Source organism: Mustelus asterias, chromosome 10, assembly GCF_964213995.1.
Source record: "Mustelus asterias chromosome 10, sMusAst1.hap1.1, whole genome shotgun sequence".
NCBI lineage: Eukaryota > Metazoa > Chordata > Chondrichthyes > Carcharhiniformes > Triakidae > Mustelus > Mustelus asterias.
Window position 1 is genome coordinate 4534569 of NC_135810.1, and position 26424 is coordinate 4560992.

General features: G+C 45.9%; 1 protein-coding gene across 7 annotated transcripts in view; it reads left to right on the plus strand.

The window, feature by feature from the left end:
• The window catches only part of LOC144499506 (dedicator of cytokinesis protein 9-like), a 359791-nt gene that overhangs the window by 129175 nt on the left and 204192 nt on the right, over positions 1–26424 (plus strand). For all 7 annotated transcript variants that reach the window (XM_078221534.1, XM_078221537.1, XM_078221538.1 and 4 more), the window contains exon 3: positions 14744–14833. In XM_078221534.1, the coding sequence (XP_078077660.1) occupies positions 14744–14833 (90 nt within the window). The remainder of the gene's footprint in view (positions 1–14743; positions 14834–26424) is intronic.

Below are 26424 nucleotides of genomic sequence, written 5' to 3' on the forward strand. Positions count from 1 at the left end.
ACCAGATGGTTAACTCTCCAACAGGGGGTGACGCCTACGCCAATTGGCATTGATTGAGTTATCCGGGTGTTTGGAAATGCAAATGCAGATCCAACATTTGGCATCCCTGATTTTGGTCCGCGTCCAAGCGAAGTTTAGCTTGGACCTTGAAAGAAAGACCAGGCTCGAGAGTTGGCGGAACAATGGGGGCAAATTAGAATTGTCTGAAGCCAGATGTTGATGTGTCTGACTGCAAACACGTTTATCAGTTATTTACACAGTACGTTTCACTTCATCAAACATCCCAGGGCACTTTGTAGCAGCATTATCAGACAGAGTTTTGACACAGAGCCACACGAGGTATCAGGACGAGAGCTTGATCAAAGAGGTAGGTGTTAAGGAGACACGTGAAAAGAGGGAGCTGGAAAGGTTGAGGGGTTTAGGACAGGAATTCCAAAACGAAGGGCCACGGCAGCTGAAAGTACGGCCACCAGTGGCGGAGAGACAGATGCACTAAACGGTCAACATTGGAAGAGCGCGGGGATCATGGAAGGCCATGGCACTGGAGGAGGTTACAGAGGTAGGGAGGGGAGAGGCCGCAGTTTCTCCTGCCTCGGTCTGTTCTTTTCCTAGCCCAAGGGACAACTGAGGTTCAAGGTGACCTCCCCAATTACAGCACTGGTTGTAAGCTGGCCTGAACGCTCTGGAGGCCATCTGCTTACCCTCTGAACCCTGGGAAGAGCTCAAACAGATGCTAATGAATGTTGCCCACCCTGTCCAAGCTTCAGTAATTTGGCATCTCTTGTTTTAATTACATGAATGCTGAAAGTTGGAACGCTTTGATCGATAGTAATGGCCTGGCATGTAAACAAGAGTACATGTAATCACATTCTTTCAAAATTGCTGCAGATGAGTTGATTTGATTTATTATTGTCGCGTGTATTGGGATACAATGAAAAATATTGTTTCTTGTACACTATACAGACAAAGTATACAGTTCATAGAGTACATAGAGGAGAAGGAAAGGAGAGGGTGCAGAATGTGGTGATACAGCCATAGCTAAGGTGTAGAGAAAGATCAACTTAATATGAGGTAGGTCCGTTCAAAAGTTTGATGGCAGCAGGGAAGAAGCTGTTCTTGAGTTGGCTGGTACATGATCTCAGACCTTTGTGTCCTTTTCCCGATGGAATAAGGTGGAAGAGAGAATGTCCGGGCTGCATGGGGTCCTTGATTATGCTGACTGCTTTTTTGAGGCAGCCAGCATAAGTGTAGACAGAGTCAATGGATGGGAGGCTGGTTTGTGTGATGGACTGGGCTACGTTCATAACCCTTTGTAGTTCCTTGCGGTCTTGGGCAGAGCAGGAGCCATACCAAGCTGTGATACATCCGGAAAGGATGCTTTCTATGGTGCATCTGTAAAAGTTGGTGAGAGTTGTAGCTGACATGCCGAATTTTCTTAGCCTCCTCAGGAAGTAGAGGCATTGGTGAGCTTGCTTAATATAGTGTCGGCATAGAGGGACCAGGACAGGTTGTTGGTGATCTGGACACCTAGAAACCTGAAGCTCCCGACCTTTTCCATTTCCATTGATGTAGACAAAGGCATAACCTCCACTACACTTCCTGGAATCGATGACTATCTCCTTTGTTTCACTGCCATAGGGGGAGAGATTATTGTCATCGCTCCACTTTGTCATCAGTTCAATTGTAGTCGACAATTGACTTCAGAATGGGTCAGTTGTGAGGCAAAACAATCCCGTCATCCCTGTTCATTTGTGGGACATGGGTGTCACTGGCTAGGCCAGCATTTATTGCCCATCCCTAGTTGCCCTTGAGAAGGTGCTGGTGAGCTGTCTTCTTCAATCCATGATCTTCTTCAATCCATGATCTTATTGAATGGCGGGGCAGGCTTGAGGGGCTAGATGGCCTACTCCTATTTCTTATGTTCTTACGTTCTATCAACCTGAGTGCCAACTTTCAGGGATCTATGCACATGGACACCGAGATCTCTCTGCTCATCCACACTACCAAGTATCTTACCATTAGCCCAGTACTCTGTAATCCTGTTACTCCTTCCAAAATGAATCACCTCACACTTTTCCGCATTAAACTCCATTTGCCACCTCTCAGCCCAGCTTTGCAGCTTACCTATGTCCCTCTGTAACCTGCCACTTCCCTCCGCACTGTCCACAACTCCACCGGCTTTAGTATCATCCGCAAATTTACTAACCCATCCTTCTACGCCCTCATCCAGGTCATTAATAAAAATGACAAACAGCAGTGGCCCCAAAACAGATCCTTGTGGTACACCACTAGTAACTGAACTCCAGGATGAACATTTCCCATCAACCACCACCCTCTGTCTTCTTACAGCTAGCCAACTTCTGATCCAAACCGCTAAATCACCCTCAATTCCATGCCTCCGTAACTTCTGCAATAGCTTACTGCGGGGAACCTTATCAAACACTTTACTGAAATCCATATACACCACATCAACTGCTTTACCCTTATCCACCTCTTTGGTCACCTTCTCAAAGAACTCAGTAAGGTTTGTGAGGCACGACCCACCCTTCACAAAACCGTGTTGACTATCCCTAATCAAATGATTCCTTTCTAGATGATTATAAATCCTATCTCTTATAATCGTTTCCAAACCTTTGCTCACAACAGAAGTAAGACTCACTGGTCTGTAATTACCAGGGTTGTCTCTACTCCCCTTCTTGAACAAGGGGACAACATTTGCTATCCTCCAGTCTTCTGGCACTATTCCTGTAGACAATGACGACATAAAGATCAAAGCCAAAGGCTCTGCAATCTCCTCCCTAGCCTCCCAGAGAATCCTAGGATAAATCCCTTCCGGCCCAGGGGACTTATCAATTTTCACACTTTCCAGAATTGCTAACACCTCCTCCTTATGAACCTCAATCCCGTCTAGTCTAATAGCTTGTATCTCAGTATTCTCCTCTACAACATTCTTTTTCCTGTGTGAATACTGACGAAAAATATTCATTTAGCGCCTCTCCTATCTCTTCAGACTCCACGCACAGCTTCCCACTACTGTCCTTGACTGGCCCTAATCTTGCCCTAGTCATTCTTTTATTCCTGACATACCTATAGAAAGCTTTAGGGCTTTCCTTGATCCTACCTGCCAAAGACTTCTCATGTCCCCTCCTGGCTCTTCTTAACTCTCTCTTTAGGTCCTTCCTGGATAACTTGTAACTCTCAAGCGCCCTAACTGAGCCTTCACGTCTCATCTTTACATAAGTCTCCTTCTCCCTCTTCACAAGAGATTCAACTTCTTTAGTAAACCACGGTTCCCTCGCTCGACCACTTCCTCCCTGCCTGACAGGTACATACTTATCAAGGACACGCAGTAGCTGTTCCTTGAACAAGCTCCACATTTCAATTGTGCCCATCCCCTGCAGTTTCCTTCCACGTCCTCTTGCCCTGCGGTATATACCTATCCCTTTCCATCGCTAAAGTAAACGTAATGGAATTGTGGCCACTATCACCAAAGTGCTCACCTACCTCCAAATCTAACACCTGGCCTGGTTCATTACCCAGTACCAAATCCAATGTGGCCTCGCTTCTTGTTGGCCTATCTACATACTGTGTCAGGAAACCCTCCTGCACACATTGGACAAAAACTGACCCATCTAAAGTACTCGAACTATAGGTTTTCCAGTCAATATTTGTAAAGTTAAAGTCTCCCATAACAACTATCCTGTTACTTTCGCTCCTATCCAGAATCATCTTTGCAATCCTTTCCTCTGCATCTCTGGAACTTTTTGGAGGCCTATAGAAAACTCCCAACAGGGTGACCTCTCCTTTCCTGTTTCTAACCTCAGCCCATACTACCTCAGTAGACGATCCTCATCAAACGTCCTTTCTGCCACCGTAATACAGTCTTTGACGAACAATGCCACACCTCCCCCTCTTTTACCACCTTCCCTGATCTTACTGAAACATCTAAACCCCGGAACCTGCAACAACCATTCCTGTCCCTGCTCTATCCATGTCTCCGAAATGGCCACAACATCGAAGTCCCAGGTACCAACCCATGCTGCAAGTTCACCCACCTTATTCCAGATGCTCCTGGCGTTGAAGTAGACACACTTCAAACCACCTTCCTGCCTGCCGGTACACTCCTGCGACCTTGAAACCTTATTCATGACGTCACTACTCTCAAACTCCTTGTACACTGGAGCTGCAATTCAGGTTCCCATCCCCCTGCTGAATTAGTTTAAACCCTCCCGAAGAGCATTAGCAAATTCCACCCCCCCCCCCCACCCCCCCAGGATATTGGTACCCCTCTGGTCCAGGTGAAGACCATCCCATTTGTAGAGGTCCCACCTACCCCAGAATAACCCCCAATTATCCAGGTATCTGAATCCCTCCCTCCTGCACCATTCCTGTAGCCACGTGTTCAACTGCTCTCTCTCCCTATTCCTCTCCTCACTAGCATGTGGCACGGGTAACAAACCAGAGATAACAACTCTGTTTGTTCTAGCTCTAAGCTTCCACCCTAACTCCCTGAATTTCTGTCTTACATCCCCATCCCTTTTCCTACCTATGTATTGAGTGCCTATGTGAACCACGACTTGGGGCTGGTCCCCCTCCCCCTTAAGTATCCCGAAAGCACGATCCAAGACATCACGGACCCCGGCACCTGGGAGGCAACACACCAGCCGTGAGTCCCTCTCATTCCCACAGAATCTCCTATCTATCCCCCTAACTATGGAGTCCCCAATAACTAATGCTCTCCTCCCCTCCCCCCTTCCCTTCTGAGCAACAGGGGCAGACTCTGTGCCAGAGACCTGTACCCAATGGCTTACCCTGGTAAGTCATCCCCCCCCAACAGTATCCAAAACGGCATACTTGTGGGGATTCTATGATCCTAAAAGATCTTGAGGGAGTTTGACAGGGGAGATGGTGAGATGTTTTCACTAGTGGGAGAGTCTCGAACAAGGGAACATCGCTACATGATAAAGAGTGGGTCATTTAAAACTGAGCTGCGTAGAAATTTCTTCTCGCGGAGGGTGATGAATCTCTGGAATTCTCTGCCCCAAAGGGTAGTGAAGGCTGGATCGTAGGAAGGATTTGAAGTGGAGGTGGATAAATGTTTGATAGATCGAGGAAGAGAGGGCTATGGGAAAATGGCTCAGAAAAGGAGTTGAGGCTGACATGGATCAGCCATGATCCTATTGAATAGTGGGACAGGCTTGAAGGGCCGAATGGCCCACTCCTGCTTCTATTTCTTGTGTTCTGGTGTGTGATCCAGGATTGGATGCTGGGTGGTTTGAAAATTGAGGGAAGTTATTAGAAAGTGAACAGGCTGCTCCAGGACAGACGTGGAGAAAACTTTGAACCAAGCACCATCTCCGGCCAAACAGCCATGATGCTGCTGATTGCTGTGAATGATAGAAAAAAAGCAATTTTGCATCCAATTTTTATAAAAGTTAATTTCATTCCTGCTTGTATAATTCAGGAATCTCTCAAGTAATACTCCTCACTTTGTTGATATTCATTGTTGAATATGAATAGTTCGTTCATCTTTTCTTTCTACCACTTTTGTTGTCATCACTGAAGCTTCTTAGTTAACCCTTTGCATTCTGCAGATTGGTGGGTGATGAGGAATGTTGGCTGGAATTCTTTGGCCGTTCACGCTGGTGGGATTCTCCAGTCCTGTCGGCAGCCCACTCCTGCCCGCGGGTTTCCCACCGGCATGGGGTGACTTCAATGGGAATTCCCATTGACGGCGGGACCAGAGGATCCCACCAAACAATGCGCCACCTTCCCGCTGGCGGGAAATATGTGGCTGGGAGGCCGGAGAAACTCGCCCAACTCACAGATAGAATCATACAATTCCTACAGTGCGGAAGGAGGCCATTCGGCCCATTGGGTCTGCACTGACAACAATCCCACACAGTAACCCCACATATTTGCCCCGCTAAGCCCTCAAGCCTACGCATCCCAGGACGCTAAGAGGCATTTTAGCACGGCCAATGTATCTAACCCACATCTTTGGACTGTGGAAGGAAACCGGAGCGCCCGGAGGAAACCCACGCAGACACGGTGAGAACATGCAAACTCCAGACAGACAGTGACCCGAGCCAGGAATCAAACCCAGGTCCCTGGAGCTGTGAGGCAGCAGCGCTAACCACCATGCCACTGTGTAGATATTACATATTTTTGTAAAAGCGCGCTGAAACGCAATGTACTACCTCACACATGGGCTGCCATCTCTTATTGGATGTATTCCTGAAGGTTTCATCACATGACTTTCTGCCCCGCAATCCCACTCATCATTGGTTAACTGACATGTCCGTCCATATGGCACTCAGCTTCCCCAAACCAATCAGAAAAGTCACTACTTCCACTTTTTGCATGTTGCTGAAGAGAGACATGTTGTCAAAACTTTTCATCTTGTACCCATCAGGACAAACACAAGAATGCCAAATTTCAAACAGTCACGACAGTTTATAACTCCAGGAGTGATAATTGTTTGGCAAGTCCGTTGTGATTGGCTGAGATGTTACCATGGTGAAGCGAGGGGTAATTATGGGCTCCCAAGCTCCTGGGTAATTGAAAAAGGCAACATTTTCTGACTGAATCTTCACATTTTACACAATGTTGTGACAGTTATTATTCTGATGTGGCTTCATCTAAAACTCAAAATAAATGTCTCTTCTCTGGACTTACTCAGGTTTTCTTTCTTATTTTCATTTTGGACAACTCGCTATAACCTGGAGATCTCTCCTGAAGCCATGTCACTCTTAAGAAAGAAACATGCCACTGTTATTACCAAAGAAAGAACTTGCAATTATACAGCGCCTTTCAGAGAAACATAAAAACTAGAAGCAGGAGTAGGCCACTCGAGCCTGCTCCGCCATTCATTTTGATCATGGCTGATCATCGAATTCAATATCCTGATCCCCCCCTTCCCCTCACATCCCTTGATCCCTTTAGCCCCAAGAGTTATATCTAATTTCTTCTTGAAATCACACAACGTTTGGCCTCAACTATTTTCTGTGGGAGTGAATTCCACACATTCACCACCCTCTGGGTGAAGAAATTTCTCCTCACCTCAGTTCTAAAAGGCTTACCCCTTATCCTCAAATTATAACCCCTACTTCTGGATTCCCCCACCATCGGGAACATTCTTTCTGAATCTACCTTGTCCAATCCTGTTAGAATTTTATAAGTTTCTGTGAGATCCCCTCTCACTCTTCTAAACTCCAATGAATATAATCCTAACCGACTTAGTCTCTCCTCATATAACAGACTTGCCATCCCAGGAAGCAGTCTGGTAAACCTTCGCTGCACTCCCTCGATAGCAAGGGCATCCTCCCTCAGATGAAGACACCAAAATGGCACCCAATACTCCAGATGTGGCCTCACCAATGCCCAGTACAATTGCAGTAAACCATCCCTATTCCTATACTCAAATCCTCGCTAAGAAGGCCAACATACCATTTGCCTCATGACCTCAGGATATGCCAAAGTGACCTTACAATCAGTGAAACTTGTTTGAAGTGGTTACTGTTGTAATGAGGGGAAATTCAGCAGCTAATTTGTGCACAGCAAGCTCCCGCAGATGTGATAGATGACCTGTTGTCTGTTTTAGTGATGTGGATTAAAGGATAAATACTAACCTCTGCTTTTCTCTAACATAGCACCAGGGGATCTACAATTCTTTAGATTTGATTTGATTTATTATTGTCACATGTATTAACATACAGTGAAAAGTATTGTTTCTTGTGCGCTATACAGACAAAGCATACCTTTCTTAGAGAAGGAAAGGAGAGAGTGCAGAATGTCGTGTTACAGTCATAGCTAGGGTGTAGAGAAAGATTAACTTAGTGCGAGGTAGGACCATTCAAAAGTCTGACAGCAACAGGGAAGAAGCTGTTCTTGAGTCGGTTGGTACGTGTCCTCAGACTTTTGCAGCTTTTTCCTGACGGAAGAAGGTGGAAAAGAGAATGTCCGGGGTGTGTGGGGTCCTCATTATGCTGGCTGCTTTTCCGAGGCAGCGGGAAGTGTAGACAGATTCAATGGATGGGAGGCTGGTTTGCGTGGTGGATTGGGCTACATTCATGATCTTTTGTAGTTCCTTTCGGTCTTGGGCAGAGCAGGAGCCATACCAAGCTGTGATACAACCAGAAAGATTGCTTTCTATGGTGCATCTGTAAAAGTTGGTGAGAGTCGTAGCGGACATGCCAAATTTCCTTCTGAGAAAGTAGAGGCGTTGTTGGGCTTTCTTAACTATAGTGTCTATAGTTCTATTCCTTTTCTGGTTAGGAGTTGGACCCAGAAGCATAACTCCAAAATTTTCTGAAGCTTTTTCTGACTGAACAGGAAGCATAGGAAGAGATGAGATCATTTTCTGGCTGCTGTATATTTTTACAGTCACTTTGCAGACACACACTTCAAGGAGCCGTGGTACAGTGCAGCAAGGCCACATAAAGTGAATCCTGTGTAAATGAACAATCCCAAGAACTGCAATGTCTGTAATAAAAAGACCCCAATAAATTCCATGGTAAAATGTCCAAGTGTCGTTCTGAAACGCTCTCTCAAACTGACAACTGCAGAAAGCCTTCACTTCACCAAATACCTTCCACAACTTAACATAAGGGACAGCTTGTCACGATGCTGCTCACTTTATCTTTTTTTTATTAATTTGTGGGACATGGGCGTCGCTGGCTGGCCAGCAAATATTGCCTATCCCTTGTTGCCAGAGGGCAGTAGAGAGTCAACTACATTGCTGTGGCTCTGGAGTCACATGTAGGCCAGACCAGGTAAGGACGGCAGATTTCCTTCCCTAAAGGACATTAGTGAACCAGATGGGTTTTTCTGACAATTGACGATGGTTTCATGGTCATCTGTAGATGCTTAATTCCAGATTTTATTTTATTGAATTCAGATTCCTCCATCTGCCGTGGCGGGATTCGAATCTGGGTCCCCACAACATTAGTTAGGCCATTCCCCCCCCCCCCCACCCCCAGATTCCCATGAGTATATTGTATACTGGTCAGCATGCGACTTTTATTGACCACCTATAAGAGCTCTTCCAAGTCACTCACCACCCTGACTTGGAAATATATCAGGCGTTCCTTCACTGTCGCTGGGTCAAAATCCTGGAGCTCCATCCCTAACAGCACTGTGGTGTACCTACACCACACGGACAGCAGAGCTTTCTCAAGGGCAATTGGGGACGGGTAATAAATCCTTGCCCTGTCCACATGCCATGAAGGAATGCAGAGTGGCAGTGAATTTGCTGTATATCTCTGATGGAAAGATGGTGTACCACTCTATCCCGGGTTTACAATGCTTCCTCCACCACTATAGATGATGTATAAAGATCTCGCTATTCTACGGGTAAGTTTTTCAGTAAATACATCCATCATTTTGAAAATAAGGGCATCGCATTCAAATAAGACAGTCCCCAAGATGTCCATCATTTTCATCTGTCGGGGTTCCCAGCTGATCTGAATTTGAGTGACAGTAACTGCTGTGGTTTAGCTAGTTAGCATTTCAGTAATCTGCTGTGGTTTCATTAGTTAGAATTTCAGTAACCTGCTGGGTTTAGCTAGTTAACATTTCTGTAACTGTAACGACGATACAGAAATGCTTCAGCATAATCTGGACAGGTTGGGTGAGTGGGCAAATCGATGGCAGATGCGGTATAATTTGGATAAATGTGAGGTTATTCACTTTGGAAGCAAAAACAAGGTGGCAGATTACTACCTGAATGGCTGTAAATTGGGAGAGGGGAGTGTGCAGCGGGACCTGGGTGTCCTTGTGCACCAGTCGCTGAAGGTAAGCATGCAGGTGCAGCAGGCGGTAAAGAAGGCAAATGGTATGTTGGCCTTCATTGCGAGAGGTTTCGAGTACAGGAGCAGGGATGTGTTGTTGCAATTATACAGGGCCTTGGTGAGGCTACACCTCGAGTATTGTGTGCAGTTTTGGTCTCCTTTTCTGAGGAACGATGTTCTTGCTCTCGAGAGGATGCAGCGAAGGTTTACCAGGCTGATTCTGGGGATGGCGGGACTGATGTATGAGGAGAGATTGACTAGGTTAGGATTGTTTTCGCTGGAGTTCAGACGAGTGAGCGGGGTGGGGGGGGGGAATCTCATAGAGACTTATAAAATTCTAACAGGACTAGACAGGGTAGATGCAGGGAGGATGTTCCCGATGGTGGGGGAGTCCAAAACCAGGGGTCACAGTCTGAGGATTCAGGGTAGACCATTTAGGACGGAGATGGAGAGACATTTCTTCACCCAAAGAGTGGTGAGCCTGTGGAATTCATTACCACAGGAAGTAGTTGATGCCAAAACATTGAATGTATTCAAGAGGCGGCTGGATATAGCACTTGAGGTGAATGGGATCAAAGGTTATGGGAGAAAGCAGGATTAGGCTATTGAGTTTGATGATCAGCCATGATTGTGATGAATGGGGGAGCAGGCTCGAAGGGCCGAATGGCCTCCTCCTGCTCCTATCTTCTATGTTTCTATGTAACCTGCTGCAGTTTAGCTTGTTAACATTTCAGTAACCCGCTGTGGTTTAGCTAGTTAGCTTTTCAATAACCCACTGGGTTTAGCTAGTTAGCATTTCAGTAATCTGCTGGGTTTAGCTAGTTAGCATTTCTGTAACCTGCTGTGGTTTAGCTTATTAGCATTTCAGTAACCCCCTGGGTTTAGCCAGTTAGCATCTCAGTGACCCGCTGGGTTTAGCTAGTTAGCATTTCAGTATCCCCTGGGGTTAGCTCGGTAGCATTTCAGTAACCCCCTGGGTTTAGCTAATTAGCATTTCAGTAACCCACTGGGTTTAGCTAGTTAGCATTTCAGTAACCTGTTTGGCTGCAGCCTGGACCGTTTGGACACTTTGTCCAGGATTCCCTGCTTCTCACAATTCCCTTGTTTCCATGGTGACCATCTGTAGTGAAGCTTATCTTCACACAGCACCGAGAGTTGGTATCACACTGTCTCACTGCGATCTGTACAATCTGGAAATGTTTTGTGACGTGCTACTTCAATCATTTAAATAAAAACATGAGGAATGAGCAGAACATTATTTGGTCTGTTCAGACAGATGAATCTTCAGCTGGCTATTTACAAGCCTGGCTAAGCTGAATTCTTCATGTATATTAATTAACCGGAATGTTCCTGACGCCTGGTTTGAATGCTTTTTAACAAAATTTCTTTTGTGTCTCCTAGTCTGATTTAGTTGAAAGTATTCAAGTTTTATTTTAACTTGTTTTCATTTTAATATTAAAGGAAGCAAATCTTGCCTTTTCCCAGTCTCTGGAATTCCCTCCCTAAACCGCTCAGCCTCTCTACATCGCTTCCCCCTCAAGGACATTCCTGAAATCCTACCTCTTTGACCAAGCTTTTGGTGATCCGACCTCTTGTGAAGGGCCGGTAAGATCGCACCCCACCACATTCCCGCTGCAATGAAGAATTTGGTGACAGGCCACATCTCCGTTCATTGCGGTGGGATATGGGAAAATCCCGCTGGCATGAATGGTCGGAAAATTCTGGCCCATGTTTCCTTCTGTGGCTCAATCTCACTCTTTGTTCTATAATACTCTCGTGAAGCGCTGTGGGACATTTCATTACGTCACTGAAGCTATATAAATCGAAGCTGTTGTTGAAACTGGGAGTTATTTTGAGTCGGTTTTTGATTTGACTGCGCCTGCATGAACCTGCATGAAGTGCCTGCCAGGAGAGCAATTAATGATAATCATCAGGGGATAATGATACACCTTGAACCTTCACCCGAATAGCTTGATTATTTTCCCATTGAGGTGTTAATATGTGTCTTCCCCTGGTCTGACCAAAACCGCAAGAAACTACAAAGAGTTGTGAATGTACCCCAGTCCATCTTGCAAACCAGCCTCCCATCCACTGACTCTGTCCACACTTCCCGCTGCCTTGGAAAAGCAGCCAGCGTAATTAAGGACCCCACGCACTCCGGACATTCTCTCTTCCACCTCCTTCTGTTGGGGAAAAAAAATACAGAAGCCTGAGAATATGGACCAACCGACTCAATGGGTGGCACAGTGGTTAGCACTGCTGCCTCACAGCACCAGGGAGCCGGGTTCGATTCCCAGCTTGGGTCACTGTCTGTGCGGAGTCGACACGTCCTACCCGTGTCTCTCTGGGTTTCCTCTGGGAGCTCTGGTTTCCTCCCACAGTCCAAAGATGTGCAGATTAGGTTGATTGGCCATCCTGAATTGCCCCTTAGTGTCACGGGATTAGCTAGGGTAAATGCATTGCGTTATGGGGATAGGGCTTGGTTGGGATTGTGGTCGGTGCAGACTCGATGGGCCAGATGACCACTTTCTGCACTGTAGGGATTCTATGATTCTAAGAACAGCTTCTTCCTTGCTGCCATCAGACTTTTGAATGGGCCTATTATATATTAAGCTGATCTTTCTCTACACCCTATCTGTAACTGCAACACTATATTCTGCACCCTCTCAGCAGGTCTGGCAGCATCTGTAAGGAGAGAAAAGAGCTGACATTTCGAGTCCAGACGACCTTGGACTCGAAACGTCAGCTCTTTTCCCTCCTTACAGATGCTGCCAGACCTGCTGAGATTTTGCAGCATTTTCTCTTTTGGTTTCAGATTCCAGCATCTGCAGTAATTTGCTTTTATTCTGCACCCTCTCCTTTCTTTCCCCCTATATACTCTATGAATGGTATGCTTTGCCTGTATAGCGCCTAAGAAACAATACTTGTATTTCGATACATGTGACAATAAATCAAATGAAGTAAAAATCTGGTGACTCCGCCTGGGAGTATCTCTCTTAAGACCATGTTGCTTGATGTGAAAAGTATTGATGATGTTTTAGATGTAGCCGGGGGGTGGGGGCTCTTTATGAAACAGGAACCCAAGTGCAGTTGGGCCTTTTGTAGAAACTAGGAACCTGTTTACATCCATCACGATTGAAAAGACTAGTGTGCGTGTGTACTGTACAGTGCTCCAAGTATCATATCCCCGAGAGCGAGGCCACAGCAGCTGCTGTCTGCGGGGGAGAATAATCAGAGACTCTGTCTTTTGAGTTAACTCAGCGTGAATGATTTACGTTTTGTCAGTGGGATATTTGAACTTGTGAAAAGCTACTTGACTCATCTTTTAAAAAAAACACATTTACATTCCAATGGGCAATTGCCACAGAACCGCCCAGGGAAATGATTTAAATGTGTTCCAGGCTTAGTGCTCTGGTATCAGACACATACGACCACTGTAACGCATAAACCGCTAAGATTTGCTCCAACATTGCTGCAAAGGCGGACATGCCCTTGGCCCTGTTCGTATCAGGCCAACTATGGACCGTCCTCAATCATCCCACTCTTGCGAAACCCAAAACAAAAGGTCTACTGTTGGATGTGATTCCATGATTGGGCAGCAGCTGCAGAACAATCCTGATTGTGCTCAAAAGCACATTAACAGCTAACTTAAAATAATCTGTCAACCTAATAGTGCAGCACACTTACACATATTATAGTGACATACATTCATACGCAGGGACCACTTCTATGCAAACAAAAGGAATTTGTTCAAGCCTTACGCTTTTCTGAACTCCTGAGGATGTTTCCCCTTGTGGGAGGGTCCAGGACCTGAGGGCAGAATCTCAGAGTAAGGTGGTCACCCATTTAAGACAGAGATGAGGAGAAATTTCTTCTCTCAGAGGGCAGTGAATCTGTGGAATTCTTTACCGCAGAGGAAAACATCCTCTCAGCATCCACCCTGTCAAGCTCCCTGAGATTCCAAAATGTGCCAATAAGGCCGTTTCTCAATCACCTAAACTCCAACGAGTACAAGCCCAATCTACTCAACCTCTCCTCAAAAGGAAACCCCTCCATATCCGGGATCAACCGAGTGAACCTTCTCTGGGCTGCCTCCAAAACTGTTCACAGTATTCCAGGTCTGGGTCTAGCTGGTGCCTTGCATAGTTTGAGCAAGACTTCCCTATTGTTCTCCTCCATTCCCTTTGAAATAAAGGCCAACATTCCACTTGCCGTCCCTGTCATTACATATGTTCAAGGCTGAGATAGACAGATGTTTAATCAGTGAGGGAATCGAGGGTTATGGGGATAAGGCGGGAAAGTGCAGTTGAGGATTATCACATCAGACCAGTCAGTGATCTCATTGAATGGTGGAGCAGACTCGATGGGCCGAATGGCCTCCTCCTGCTCCTACGTCTTATGGCCTAAAGACAAATTTTAGAATGGAAAATTCTACGAGAGGTTTATGCTTTGTGATAAACAGATTTTCTTTTGAAGGGTGAAGGAGCTTGGTGTTTTTTCATGGATTGGTCATTATTTGTGTGTGTGTGTGTCTGTAACTTCTTCAGCCTCTTCCAAACATGCTGATTAGAATAAGGAAACGTATGTTTTCAGCAGTTCCCAAAAAAACAAAAATAGTTTTTTACCGCAAACGGTTGTTCAGTTGTGAATGCCACACAATAAACCAAAACTGAATCTGCTTTCTCCTGTCCTTGGGGAGCCTGATAATTTCAGCAATATTTTAAGCAGCCACGTAGAAGGAACAACATGACAACCGGAATTTTACAGCAGTTCACGCCGGCGGGATTCTCCAGTCCCGCTGCAGTGAATGGAGATTGGGCTGAGCGCCAAATTCTCCGTCCTCTCGTGCAGCAGTTGGCAGGGTGTGAATGGCCGGAGAATTCCGGCTGGCATGGTTTGACTTTGTGTCTGCGCTGTTATTTCAAAGTGTTTTTTTTTCTCTGCTTTATTAGATTGGGACACTGAAACGCCAGGGAAGGACGCTCCTCCCCACTGTGCCTGAAAAAGCCAGGAAGGAAGCTCACAGTTTGCTGGTTACAGAAGTAAGTCCCTCCAGGCACAGCTTCCAATGCACTGACTGCAGAGTCGACCGTCAAACTGATTACTGTTTGTGTAAATGACTTAACCTCTGACCTGCTGTAAACTCTTTTTGCTTTTGCTGTATTCAGCCTTGGGCGTAGTGAGGCTTCGTCAGACTGATACCAGGACTGGGAGGGTTAAGTTGCGGAGACCGGTTGCGTAGACCGGCCTTGCATCAGCTTTAGTTTGGGAGATTAAGGCTGGAATTTTACTATCCCGCCCACCATGGGAATCGGAGCGAGCGAGGGGCGGACAACTGGAAAGTCCGTTGACCTCGGGTGGGATTTTACAGTTTCGGGATGAGTGAGGCTGTGAAATCCCAACCTCGGGAGTGGTCTAGTTGAGGGGTTTAGGATGATCAAAGGAGTTGATAGAAACCATTCCCTCTGCTTCGGGGGAGGAGGAGCGGGAGTGAATCTAGAGCAAGGGAACAGAATCTTAAAATTTAAGCCAGGCCATTCAAGGGGTGACATCAGGAATCACTTCCTCACACGAAGGGAGTGGAAATCTGGAACTCCAAAAACGCTCTTGAGGCTGGGGGGGGTCAAATAAAAATTCCAAATTGATAGATTTTTGTTGGGTTAAGAGATAACGGAGCCAAGGCAGATTTGATTTTATTTGAATCGATTTGATTTATTCGGAGAAATTCCTCCTCAACTCTGTCTTAAATGGGTGACCCCTTTACCCTGAGATTATGCCCCCTGCTGCTAGACTCTCCCATAAGGGGAAACAGCTTCTCAGCATCGACCCTGTCAAGCTCCCTGAGAATCTTATCTGTCTCAATAAGGTCACTTCTTATTTTTCTAAACTCCAATGATTTGATTTGATTTATTATTGTCACATGTATTGGGATACAGTGAAAAGTATTGTTTCTCGCGCGCTATACAGACTGATACCGGGACTGGGAGGGTTAAGTTGCGGAGACCGGTTGCGTTCATAGAGAAGGAAAGGAGAGAGTGCCGAATGTAGGGTTACAGTCACAGCTCGGGTGTAGAGAAAGATCAACTTAGTGCGAGGTAGCTCCATTCCAAAGTCTGATGGCAACAGGGAAGAAGCTGTTCCTTAGTCAGTTGGTTCGTGACCTCAGACTTTTGTATCTGTTTCCCGACGGGAGAAGATGGAAGAGAGAATGTCCGGGGTGCGTGGGGTCCTTGATTATGCTGGCTGCTTTTCCGAGGCAGCGGGAAGTGTAGACAGAGTCAATGGATGGGAGGCTGGTTTGGGTGATGGACTGGGCTTTGTAGTTTCTTGTGGTCTTGGGCAGAGCAGGACCCATACCAAGCTGCGATACAACCAGGAAGGATGCTTTCTATGGTGCCATTCTTTACCCCAGTCCAGTGCCGGCATCTCCACATCATGACTGCAATTCTTTACGACAGCCTTGTGACCTGGGGAGGTGAGGTTATTCCAACTTATAAAAAAACTTCTTTAAAAGTCCTCCCAAGTCATAGAATCCCTACAGTGCAGAAGGAGGCCGTTCAGCCCATCGAGTCTGCGCCGACCACAATCTCACCCAGGCCCTATCCCCATAGCCCCACGTATTTACCCAGCTAATCCTCCTGACACTAACAGGCAATTTAGCACAGCCAATCAACCAAACCTGCACATCTTTGGACTGTGGGAGGAAACCGGAGCACCCGGAGGAAACCCACGCAGACACGGGGAGAATGTGCAAACTCCACACACAACGTGACCCAAACCGGGAATCGAACCCATACCCCTGGCGCTGTGAGGCAGCAGTGCTACCGTGCCACCCTAATGATCCACTGAGTGATACACCTTATGGCATTTGCTACCAAATAAACCTGTTGGACTTTAACCTGGTGTTGTTAAAACTCTTACTGTGATGCACCTTAGGGCCGGAAATATGCAGCAAATTGTGGAGATAAAAGTGCCCTTGTTAACAGCTCTGGAATCTCTCTGAATAACGTACCACTGAAATGATTACGTTTTGACTTGGAGCTTTCTTGTTTATCTCTCCGCATTCTCAACTTTAAATCAAAAGACCTAAACCTGAGAAAGTTCTTTGTGACGATTAGTTAAACCCCTTCATTATTTGGGCTAAAGATTACCTGTCTATTTTTCATCTAAAGTGTTGAAATTCTTGAAATTATCAGGTGTAAGGAGAATGTTTGACGAGGGTAATTTTAAGGCTGTGGTCGAACGCTGGTGCTTTGAAGTTGGGTTCACTGATTCCTGTCTGATTCATTGTTTTGACTTGTTTCCTAATCTAATTCCTCTCCCAAACCACTCCAGCAGAAAGGCGCTGATGACTTTGAAGTTTCCCTCCTGTTTCCAAGCTGCTTAAAACCTGAGCGACTACAACCATCATTCCGTTGTTATGCAGTGCGAATCCACACACACACACACACACACACACACACCCCCCCCCCCCCCCCCCCAACCCACCTCAGTACTTGAGTGGCATTTTTTCCCTTTCGAAGAACATAGGAACATAAGAACCATGAGCAGGAGGAGGCCATCTGGCCCCTCGAGCCTGCTCAGCCATTCAATAAGATCATGGCTGATCTTTTCATGGACTCAGCTCCACTTACCCGCCCGCTCACCAAAACACTTAATTCCTTTACTATTCAAAAATATATCTATCCTTGCCTTAAAAACGTTCAATGAGGTAGCCTCAACTGCTTCACTGGGCAGGGAATTCCACAGATTCACAACCCATTGTGTGAAGACGTTCCGCCTCAACTCAGTCCTAAATCTGCTCCCCCTTATTTTGAGGCCATGCCCCCTAGTTCGAGTTTCACCTGTCAGTGGAAACAACCTCCCTGCTTCTATCTTATCTATTCCCTTCATAATCTTATATGTTTCTATAAGATCTCCCCTCATTCTTCTGAATTCCAAAGAGTATAGCCCCAGTCTACTCAGTCTCTCCTCATAAGCCAACTCTCTCAACTCCGGAATCAACCTAGTGAATCTCCTCTGCACCCCCTCCAGTGCCAGTATATCCTTTCTCAAGTAAGGAGACCAAAACTGTACACAGTTCTCCAGGTGTGGCCTCACCAGCACCTTTGGAGTACTGTGAGCAATTTTGGGCCCCACACCTCAGGAAGGACATACTGGCACTGGAGCGGGTCCAGCGGAGATTCACACGGATGATCCCAGGAATGGTAGGCCTGACATACGATGAACGTCTGAGGATCGTGGGATTATATTCATTGGAGTTTAGGAGGTTGAGGGGAGATCTGATAGAAACTTACAAGATAATGAACGGCTTAGATAGGATGGACGCAGGGAAGTTGTTTCCATTAGCAGGGGAGACTAGGACGCGGGGGCACAGCCTTAGAATAAAAGGGAGTCACTTTAGAACAGAGATGAGGAGAAATTTCTTCAGCCAGAGAGTGGTAGGTCTGTGGAATTCATTGCCACAGAGGGCTATGGAGGCCGAGACGTTGAGCGTCTTCAAGACAGAAATTGATAAATTCTTGATTTCTCGAGGAATTAAGGGCTATGGGGAGAGAGCGGGTAAATGGAGTTGAAATCAACCATGATTGAATGGTGGAGTGGACTCGATGGGCCGAATGGCCTTACTTCCGCTCCTATGTCTTATGGTCTTATGGTCTTAAAAGGAGATACAAAAGACTTCAACGCAGTTTGCCCGCTTCCAAAATGTTAAACAAACTCCTTCATCGTCATAACACAGAACATCAAAATAAGCTTGTCAGTTTTATCATGAAGCTATTCAGCATTGATTGGGAATATCCTGCAAAGTGGAATGCACTCAAAGTCGATGTTTCAAATCTTCATATCCACATCCAGCGACTGCTTGAACTCGCTGCTGTGAGGGGAGTGAATCTGTGGAATTCTTCACCGCAGAGGCTGGCTCGTTAAGTATATTCTCCCACTTTCTGTGCCTTTTAGCTTTGACAAAGGGTTGTCTGGACTCGAAACATCAGCTCTTTTCTCTCCTCACAGATGCTGCCAGACCCGCTGAGATTTTCCAGCATTTTCTCTTTTGGTTTCAGATTCCAGCATCCGCAGTAATTTGCTTTTATCCAGGAAATGGAGGGTTATGGGGATAAGGCGGGAAAGTGGAGTTGGGGATTGTCACATCAGATCAGTCTCAGGACTCCACACGCCCCGGACATTCTCTCTTCCACCTTCTTCCGTGGGGATACAAAAGTCTGAGGTCACGTACCAACCGACTCAAGAACAGCTTCTTCCCTGCTGCCATCAGACTTTTCAATGGACCTACCTTGTATTAATCTGATCTTTCTCTATACCCTAGCTATGACTGTAACACTATATTCTGCACCCTCTCCTTTCCTTCTCAACAATGTACTTTATGAACAGTATGTTTTGTCTGTACAGAGTGCGAGAAACAATACCTTTCACTGTATCACAATACTTGACAATAATAAATCAAATCATTTCAAATGACCTCATTAAGGGGTGGAGCAGACTCAATGGGCCGAATGGCCTACCTCTACTCCTATGTCTTATGGGCTTTGAACCCAAACTGCTCTTTTCAAAGCGGCATAAAATCGGCCGTGGAAATGTTGGAATGATAACAGGTGGGGTTTGTATTTGTGATGAGGAATGTTGAGTTTGCTGTTGGAAAAGATTAATTTCAGGGCGGAGTTCGCTGTTGAACTTGTCCGACTGGACAAGGCTGTTGTAAAATAATTCTTGTGTAACTATAGAGCCCTGGACTTTGTTGCATTGTTTATGAAATTGCTAATTGGTTACATGTATATCATCGTGTGGAATCGCCCCAGAAGAATCATCTGATAGAATAGTCACTGCACTCCGCCAGTTCCTCTTTAACATGGCTGATTGTAATCACTGACCATTGGTGACCAGGCCTTCTGCTGCCTGGGTCCTAACCTCTGGAATTCCCTCCTCAAACCTCTCTGTCTGTCTCTCTCCTCCTTTAAGATGCTCGTTAAAGCATATCTGTTCAGTCAACCAATGGTCTCCTGTCCAAATATCTCCTGATGTAGTTTTGTGTCAAATTTATTTTGATAGTCATCCTGTGAAATGTCGCGACACCTTTTCCTATATTAATGGTGCTATATAAATTCAGGTTGTTGTTGGACAGCCGCCACACTCTCTCAGAAATGTGCTCACCCTCTCCGTCAAAGAAGCTTGATCGTAGAATCGGGCGGCACGGTAGCACAATGGTTAGCACTGCTCCTTCACAGCTCCAGGGTCCTGGGTTCGATTCCCGGCTCGGGTCACTGTCTGTGCAGAGTTTGCACATTCTCCTCGTGTCTGCGTGGGTTTCCTCCGGGTGCTCCGGTTTCCTCCCACAGTCCAAAGATGTGCGGGTTAGGTTGATTGGCCAGGTTTAAAAAAAAAAATTGCCCCTTAGAGTCCTGGGAAGTGTAGGTTAGAGGGATTAGCGGGTAAAATATGTGGGGGTAGGGCCTGGGTGGGATTGTGGTCGGTGCAGACTCGATGGGCCGAATGGCCTCCTTCTGCACTGTAGGGTTTCTAATCAGAAATATAATTTAATTTCTCTTTTCAGTTTTCTCCTTACGCAGATCATAGAATCCCTACAGTGCAGAAAGAGGCTTTTCGGTCCATGGAGTAGGCACTGAATCTCTGCAAGAGCACCTTACCCAGGCCCACACCTGCCCTCTATCCCCATAACTTTGTACATTTCCTATGTCTAATTTATCTAACCTATAGAAAGGATATTATTAAACTGGAAAGAGTGCAAAAAAGATTAACTCGGATGCTACCAGGACTTGATGGTTTGAGTTATAAGGAGAGGCTGGATAGACTGGGACTTTTTTCTCTGGAGCGTAGGAGGCTTAGGGCTGACCTTAGAGAGGTCTATAAAATAATGAGGGGCATAGATCAGCTAGATAGTCAATATCTTTTCCCAAAGGTAGGGAAGGACAAGTCGTGCCTCACAAATTTGATTGAATTTTTTGAGGAGGTAACTAAGTGTGTTGATGAAGGTTGATGTCATATACATGGATTTTAGTAAGGCGTTTGATAAGGTCCCCCATGGTCGGCTTATGATGAAAGTGAGGAGGTGTGGGATAGAGGGAAAGTTGGCCAATTGGATAGGTAACTGGCTGTCTGATTGCAGACAGAGGGTGGTGGTGGATGGAAAATTTTCGGACTGGAGGCAGGTTGCTAGCGGAGTGCCACAGGGATCAGTGCTTGGTCCTCTGCTCTTTGTGATTTTTATTAATGACTTAGAGGAGGGGGCTGAAGGGTGGATCAGTAAATTTGCTGATGACACCAAGATTGGTGGAGTAGTGGATGAGGTGGAGGGCTGTTGTAGGCTGCAAAGAGACATAGATAGGATGCAAAGCTGGGCTGAAAAATGGCAAATGGAGTTTAACCCTGATAAATGTGAGGTGATTCATTTTGGTAGGACTAATTTAAATGTGGATTACAGGGTCAAAGGTAGGGTTCTGAAGACTGTGGAGGAACAGAGAGATCTTGGGGTCCATATCCACAGATCTCTGAAGGTTGCCACTCAAGTGGATAGAGCTGTGAAGAAGGCCTATAGTGTGTTAGCTTTTATTAACAGGGGGTTGGAGTTTAAGAGCCGTGGGGTTATGCTGCAACTGTACAGGACCTTGGTGAGACCACATTTGGAATATTGTGTGCAGTTCTGGTCACCTCACTATAAGAAGGATGTGGAAGCGCTGGAAAGAGTGCAGAGGAGATTTACCAGGATGCTGCCTGGTTTGGAGGGTAGGTCTTATGAGGAAAGGTTGAGGGAGCTAGGGCTGTTCTCTCTGGAGCGGAGGAGGCTGAGGGGAGACTTAATAGAGGTTTATAAAATGATGAAGGGGATAGATAGAGTGAACGTTCAAAGACTATTTCCTCAGGTGGATGGAGCTATTACAAGGGGGCATAACTATAGAATTCATGGTGGGAGATATAGGAAGGATGTCCGAGGTAGGTTCTTTACGCAGAGAGTGGTTGGGGTGTGGAATGGACTGCCTGCAGTGATAGTGGAGCCAGACACTTTAGGAACATTTAAGCGGTTATTGGATAGGCACATGGAGCACACCAGGATGATAGGGAGTGGGATAGCTTGATCTTGGTTTCAGATAAAGCTCGGCACAACATCGTGGGCCGAAGGGCCTGTTCTGTGCTGTACTGTTCTATGTTCTATGTAGGGGAGTCTAAAACTATAGGTTTAAGGTGAGAGAGGAGAGATCAAAAGTGTCCAGAGGGGCAATTTTTTCACACCCAGGGTGGTGAGTGTCTGGAACAAGCTGCCAGAGGTAGCAGTAGAGGTGGGTGCAATTTTGTCTTTTAAAAAGCGTTTAGACAGTTACATGGGTAAGATGGGTATAGAGGGATATGGGCCAAATGCAGGCAATTGGGACTAGCTTGGCGGTTTAAACAAAAGGGTGGCATGGACAAGTTGGGCCAAAGGGCCTGTTTCCATGCTGTAACCTCTATGACTCTATTTTGGGACACTAATGGGCAATTTAGCTTGGCCAATCCACCTAACGCGCACATCTTTGGATTGTGGGAGGAAACCGGGGCAGCCGGAGGAAACCCACGCAGACATGGGGAGAACGTGCAGATTCCCCACACACAGTCACCCAAGACCAGATTTGAACCCGGGTCCCTGGCATTGTGAGGCAGCAGTGCTAACCACTGTGCCCACCCAATATGTTCTTGGCCAAGACTTATTCCTTGCTGGGGATATTGCAGAGGTATTAATTCTGCCCGCTATGTGTTTTGTTAAGTCTCCGTTCACCCATGAGGCTTGATAATTAGTGCTGCAAGGCTTTCTGTCTGTGACAACAACAACTTGCATTTATCTAGTGCCTGGAGGATGTCCCAAGACAATTCATAGGAATGCTAAGAGTTAAAATTTGGCACAAGTGATATTAAGACAAGTGACCAAATCTCTGTACAAAGAGGTTTTAAATAGGATCCTTGGAGAAAAATTATCGGGACATGAAAAAAATATATATTTTGGTTCATTTTCTTGTAAATGGGGAGAAAAAGCTGTTTGGCAGGCAGTCAATGATCATCCAATTGGGTAGTTTGCTTTCCAATTGGCGTAGGAAGGCAGTGCCACACAACGATGGATGTGTTGACCAATTAATATCTGGAGCATGGGGACAAGTCATGTGATGATTCCTTCAGGAATCAGTGGCAGCCCTACCCGAATACTGCACTTAATGGAGTTCTCTGCTACATAATTTATTAGTCACATCCTAGTATAAAAGCAATTGGGATCACTTGATGTTGCTTGGGAGTGGAAGCCAATTCCTTTCCCCCTCCCCCATTACTCCAGTGTCCTGAGGCAGCTGAGACTAATTGGGCGGGATTTTCCGGCCTCGCTCACCCTGAAACCTGAAAATCCCGCCTGAGGTCAACGGACCTTCCGTCCCTCGCTCGGTCTGATTCCCATGGTGGGCAGGATGGTAAAATTTGCCCCATTGTGTTTCCAATCCTTCTGTGGCTAAGATCGATTAACACCGCTCACAGCGCAAATTGAATCTGGGACTTGTCTCTGCTGCATAGTTCAGCATCACAACTGGGGTAATTGTGCCAAAAGAGAAAATGCTGGAAAATCTCGGCGGGTCTGGCAGCATCTGTAAGGAGAGAAAAGAGCTGACGTTTCGAGTCCAGATGTCCCTTTGTCAAAGCTGAGGTTAACACTCTCTCTGAATGACATGTTGGGTTTGCAAGACTGACTAAATAGCAATGTTAGTGTTCTTGTAATTTTGGAAAAGTGGACTGAAAATTGGACTTTTGTTTTAACTGTTCCAGACTTTCCTGAAACAAAGGTTATTTTCTATATAGTGGTGGTTATGTTGGCTTTTGAAAATAATTTGATTTGATTTGGTTTATTATTGTCACATGTATTAACATACATTGAAAAGTATTGTTTCTTGTGCGCTGTACAGACAAAACATACCGTTCATAGAGAAGGAAACGAAAGAGTGCAGAATGTAGTCATAGCTAGGGTGTAGAGAAAGATTAACTTAATGTGAGGTAGTCCATTCAAAGGTCTGATGACAGCAGGGAAGAAGCTGTTCTTGAGTCGCTTGGTGCGTGACCTCAGACTTTTGTATCTTTTTCCCGAAGGAAGAAGGTGGAAGAGAAAATGTCCATGGTGAGTGGGGTCCTTAATTATGCTGGTTACTTTGCCGAGACAGCTGGAAGTGTAGACAGTGTCAATGGAGGGAGGCTGGTTTGCGTGATGGATTGGGCTACATTCACGACCTTTTGTAGTTTCTTGCGGTCTTGGGCAGAGCAGGAGCCATACCAAGCTGTGATACAACCAGAAAGAATGCTTTTTATGGTGCATCTGTAAAAATTGGTGAGAGTCGTAGCTGACATGTCAAATTTCCTTAGTCTTCTGAGAAAGTAGAGGCGTTGGTGGGCTTTCTTAACTATAGTGTTGGCATGGGGGGACCAGGACAGGTTGTTGGTGATCTGGACACCTAAAAACTTGAAGCTTTCGACCTTTTCTACTTCTTCCCCATTGATGTAGACAGGGGCATGTTCTCCTTTATGCTTCCTGAAGTCGATGACAATCTCCTTCATTTTGTTGACATTGAGGGAGAGATTACTGTTGCCGCACCAGTTCACTAGATTCTCTATCTCATTCCTGTACTCTGTACTAAGATGTGGAAAAATCAGCATAATCTAATTGAGAGAAACTGATAGAAATGTGAGGAGTTTCACTTAATAGAATCCCTACAGTGCAGAGGAGGCTGTTTGGCCCATCAAGTCTGCACTAACCACAATCCCACTCGGGCTCTATCCCCGTAACCCCACATATTTACCCTGCTATTACCCCGACACTATGGGGCAATTTAGCATGGCTAGTCCACCTAACCCGCACATCTTTGGACTGTGGGTGGAAACCGGAGCACCCGGAGGAAACGCATGCAGACACGGGGAGAATGTCCAAACTCCACACAGACTGTGACCCCTGGCCAGAATTGGACCCGGGTCTCTGTCGCTGTGAGGCTGCTGTGCAAACCGCTGTGCCACCGTGCTACCCTTGTCAGAATAATTTTCCAATTTTCAGCTATTTATAATAAATAACACTAAGGGCAGGCGAAAAACAACCCAACGAATTACAGTATCTTTCAAACTCTTCACAAAGGGGTTGTAGAAGTTTGGTTTTCTCACCTACAACCACCATTGATACTAGATCAATAAATTGTCAATTTTACATCTAAAGTTGATAGATATTTTGTCATCCAAATGTAGTAAAGGATTCAGGTCAAAGGGACTGTCCAGAGTTGGGTCACAAATCAGCCATTTTCTCATTAAAGGTGGGAAAGGTTGAAAGGGCTGCATGGCCACCTCCTCTTCCCAGTTTTATCCCCATTTCATCTGGAAGTGACAGCCAGCATCAAATGATTCTCAGAAACAGTAGGTTTAGGTGTAGCAGAGTGTTGCGTATATGATGCCGGGTCAGTTAGCTCAGTTGGCTGGACGCCTGGTAAGTGGTGCAGAGCGACACCGACAGCGTGGGTTCAATTCCTGTTTCGGTTCAGGTTATTCATGAAGGCCACATCTTTTCAACCTTGCCCTTTGCCTGAGATGTGGTGACCCTCAGGTTAAATCACCACCAGTCACTGCCTATGGTTACTTGGGGCCGTGGTGACTTTTACCAGATAATGCTGGTTCTCAACTAAATATCACACTGTTTAAAAATTTGTGAAAGACTTCAGTCAGAAATTTAGAGCACACTCCTGATAGAACAAAAGCAGTAAAATAATCAGTGTGTGTGTCAGATTGACAGTGGTGGCTGGGTTTGCTGCTTTGATGGAGCTTTGGCTTTCGCGAGGCTCTGTAACCTGATCTGCTTTTTTAAGCAGGTTTGTGATATTTGCCAACAGGTGTGGAACGTGTTCAGTAATCCTGGCTGGGTCAGAGGGCAACACGGCTGCGACATTCAGGCGCTAATGAGAAGTTTAAGAGAAACCTCTTTACCCGGAGAGTGGGGAGAATTGCACCTCACTCGCACAGGGAGGTGAATAGTAAAGATGCATTTTAAGAGGAATCTGGAAAAACGCATGAGGGAGACAGGAATGGAAGGTTGTGTTGATTTGTGTCAGTTAGTGACTAGTGCTCCAATTGTGAGGATGCAAGTCCCAATTCTAGGACTTCAGCATAGATTTTTACAGATGCACCATAGAAAGCGTTCTTTCCGGATGTATCACAGCGTGGTATGGCTCCTGCTCTGCCCAAAACTGCAAGGAACTACAAAGAGCTGTGAATGAAGCCCAGTCCATCACGCAAACCAGCCTCCCATCCATTGACTCTGTCTACACTTCCTGCTGCCTCGGCAAAGCAGCCAGCATAATTAAGGACCCCACGCACCCCAGACATTCTCTCTTCCACTTTCTTCCATTGGGAAAAGGATACAAAAGTCTGAGGTCACGTACCAACCGACTCAAGAACAGCGTTGTCCCTGTTGCTGTCAGACTTTTGAATGGACCTACTTTGTATTAAGTTGATCTTTCTCGACACCCTAGCTATGACTGTAACACTACATTCTGCACTCTCTCCGTTCCTTCTTCCCTATGTACTCTATGAACGGTATGTTTTGTATAGCGCGCAAGAAACAATACTT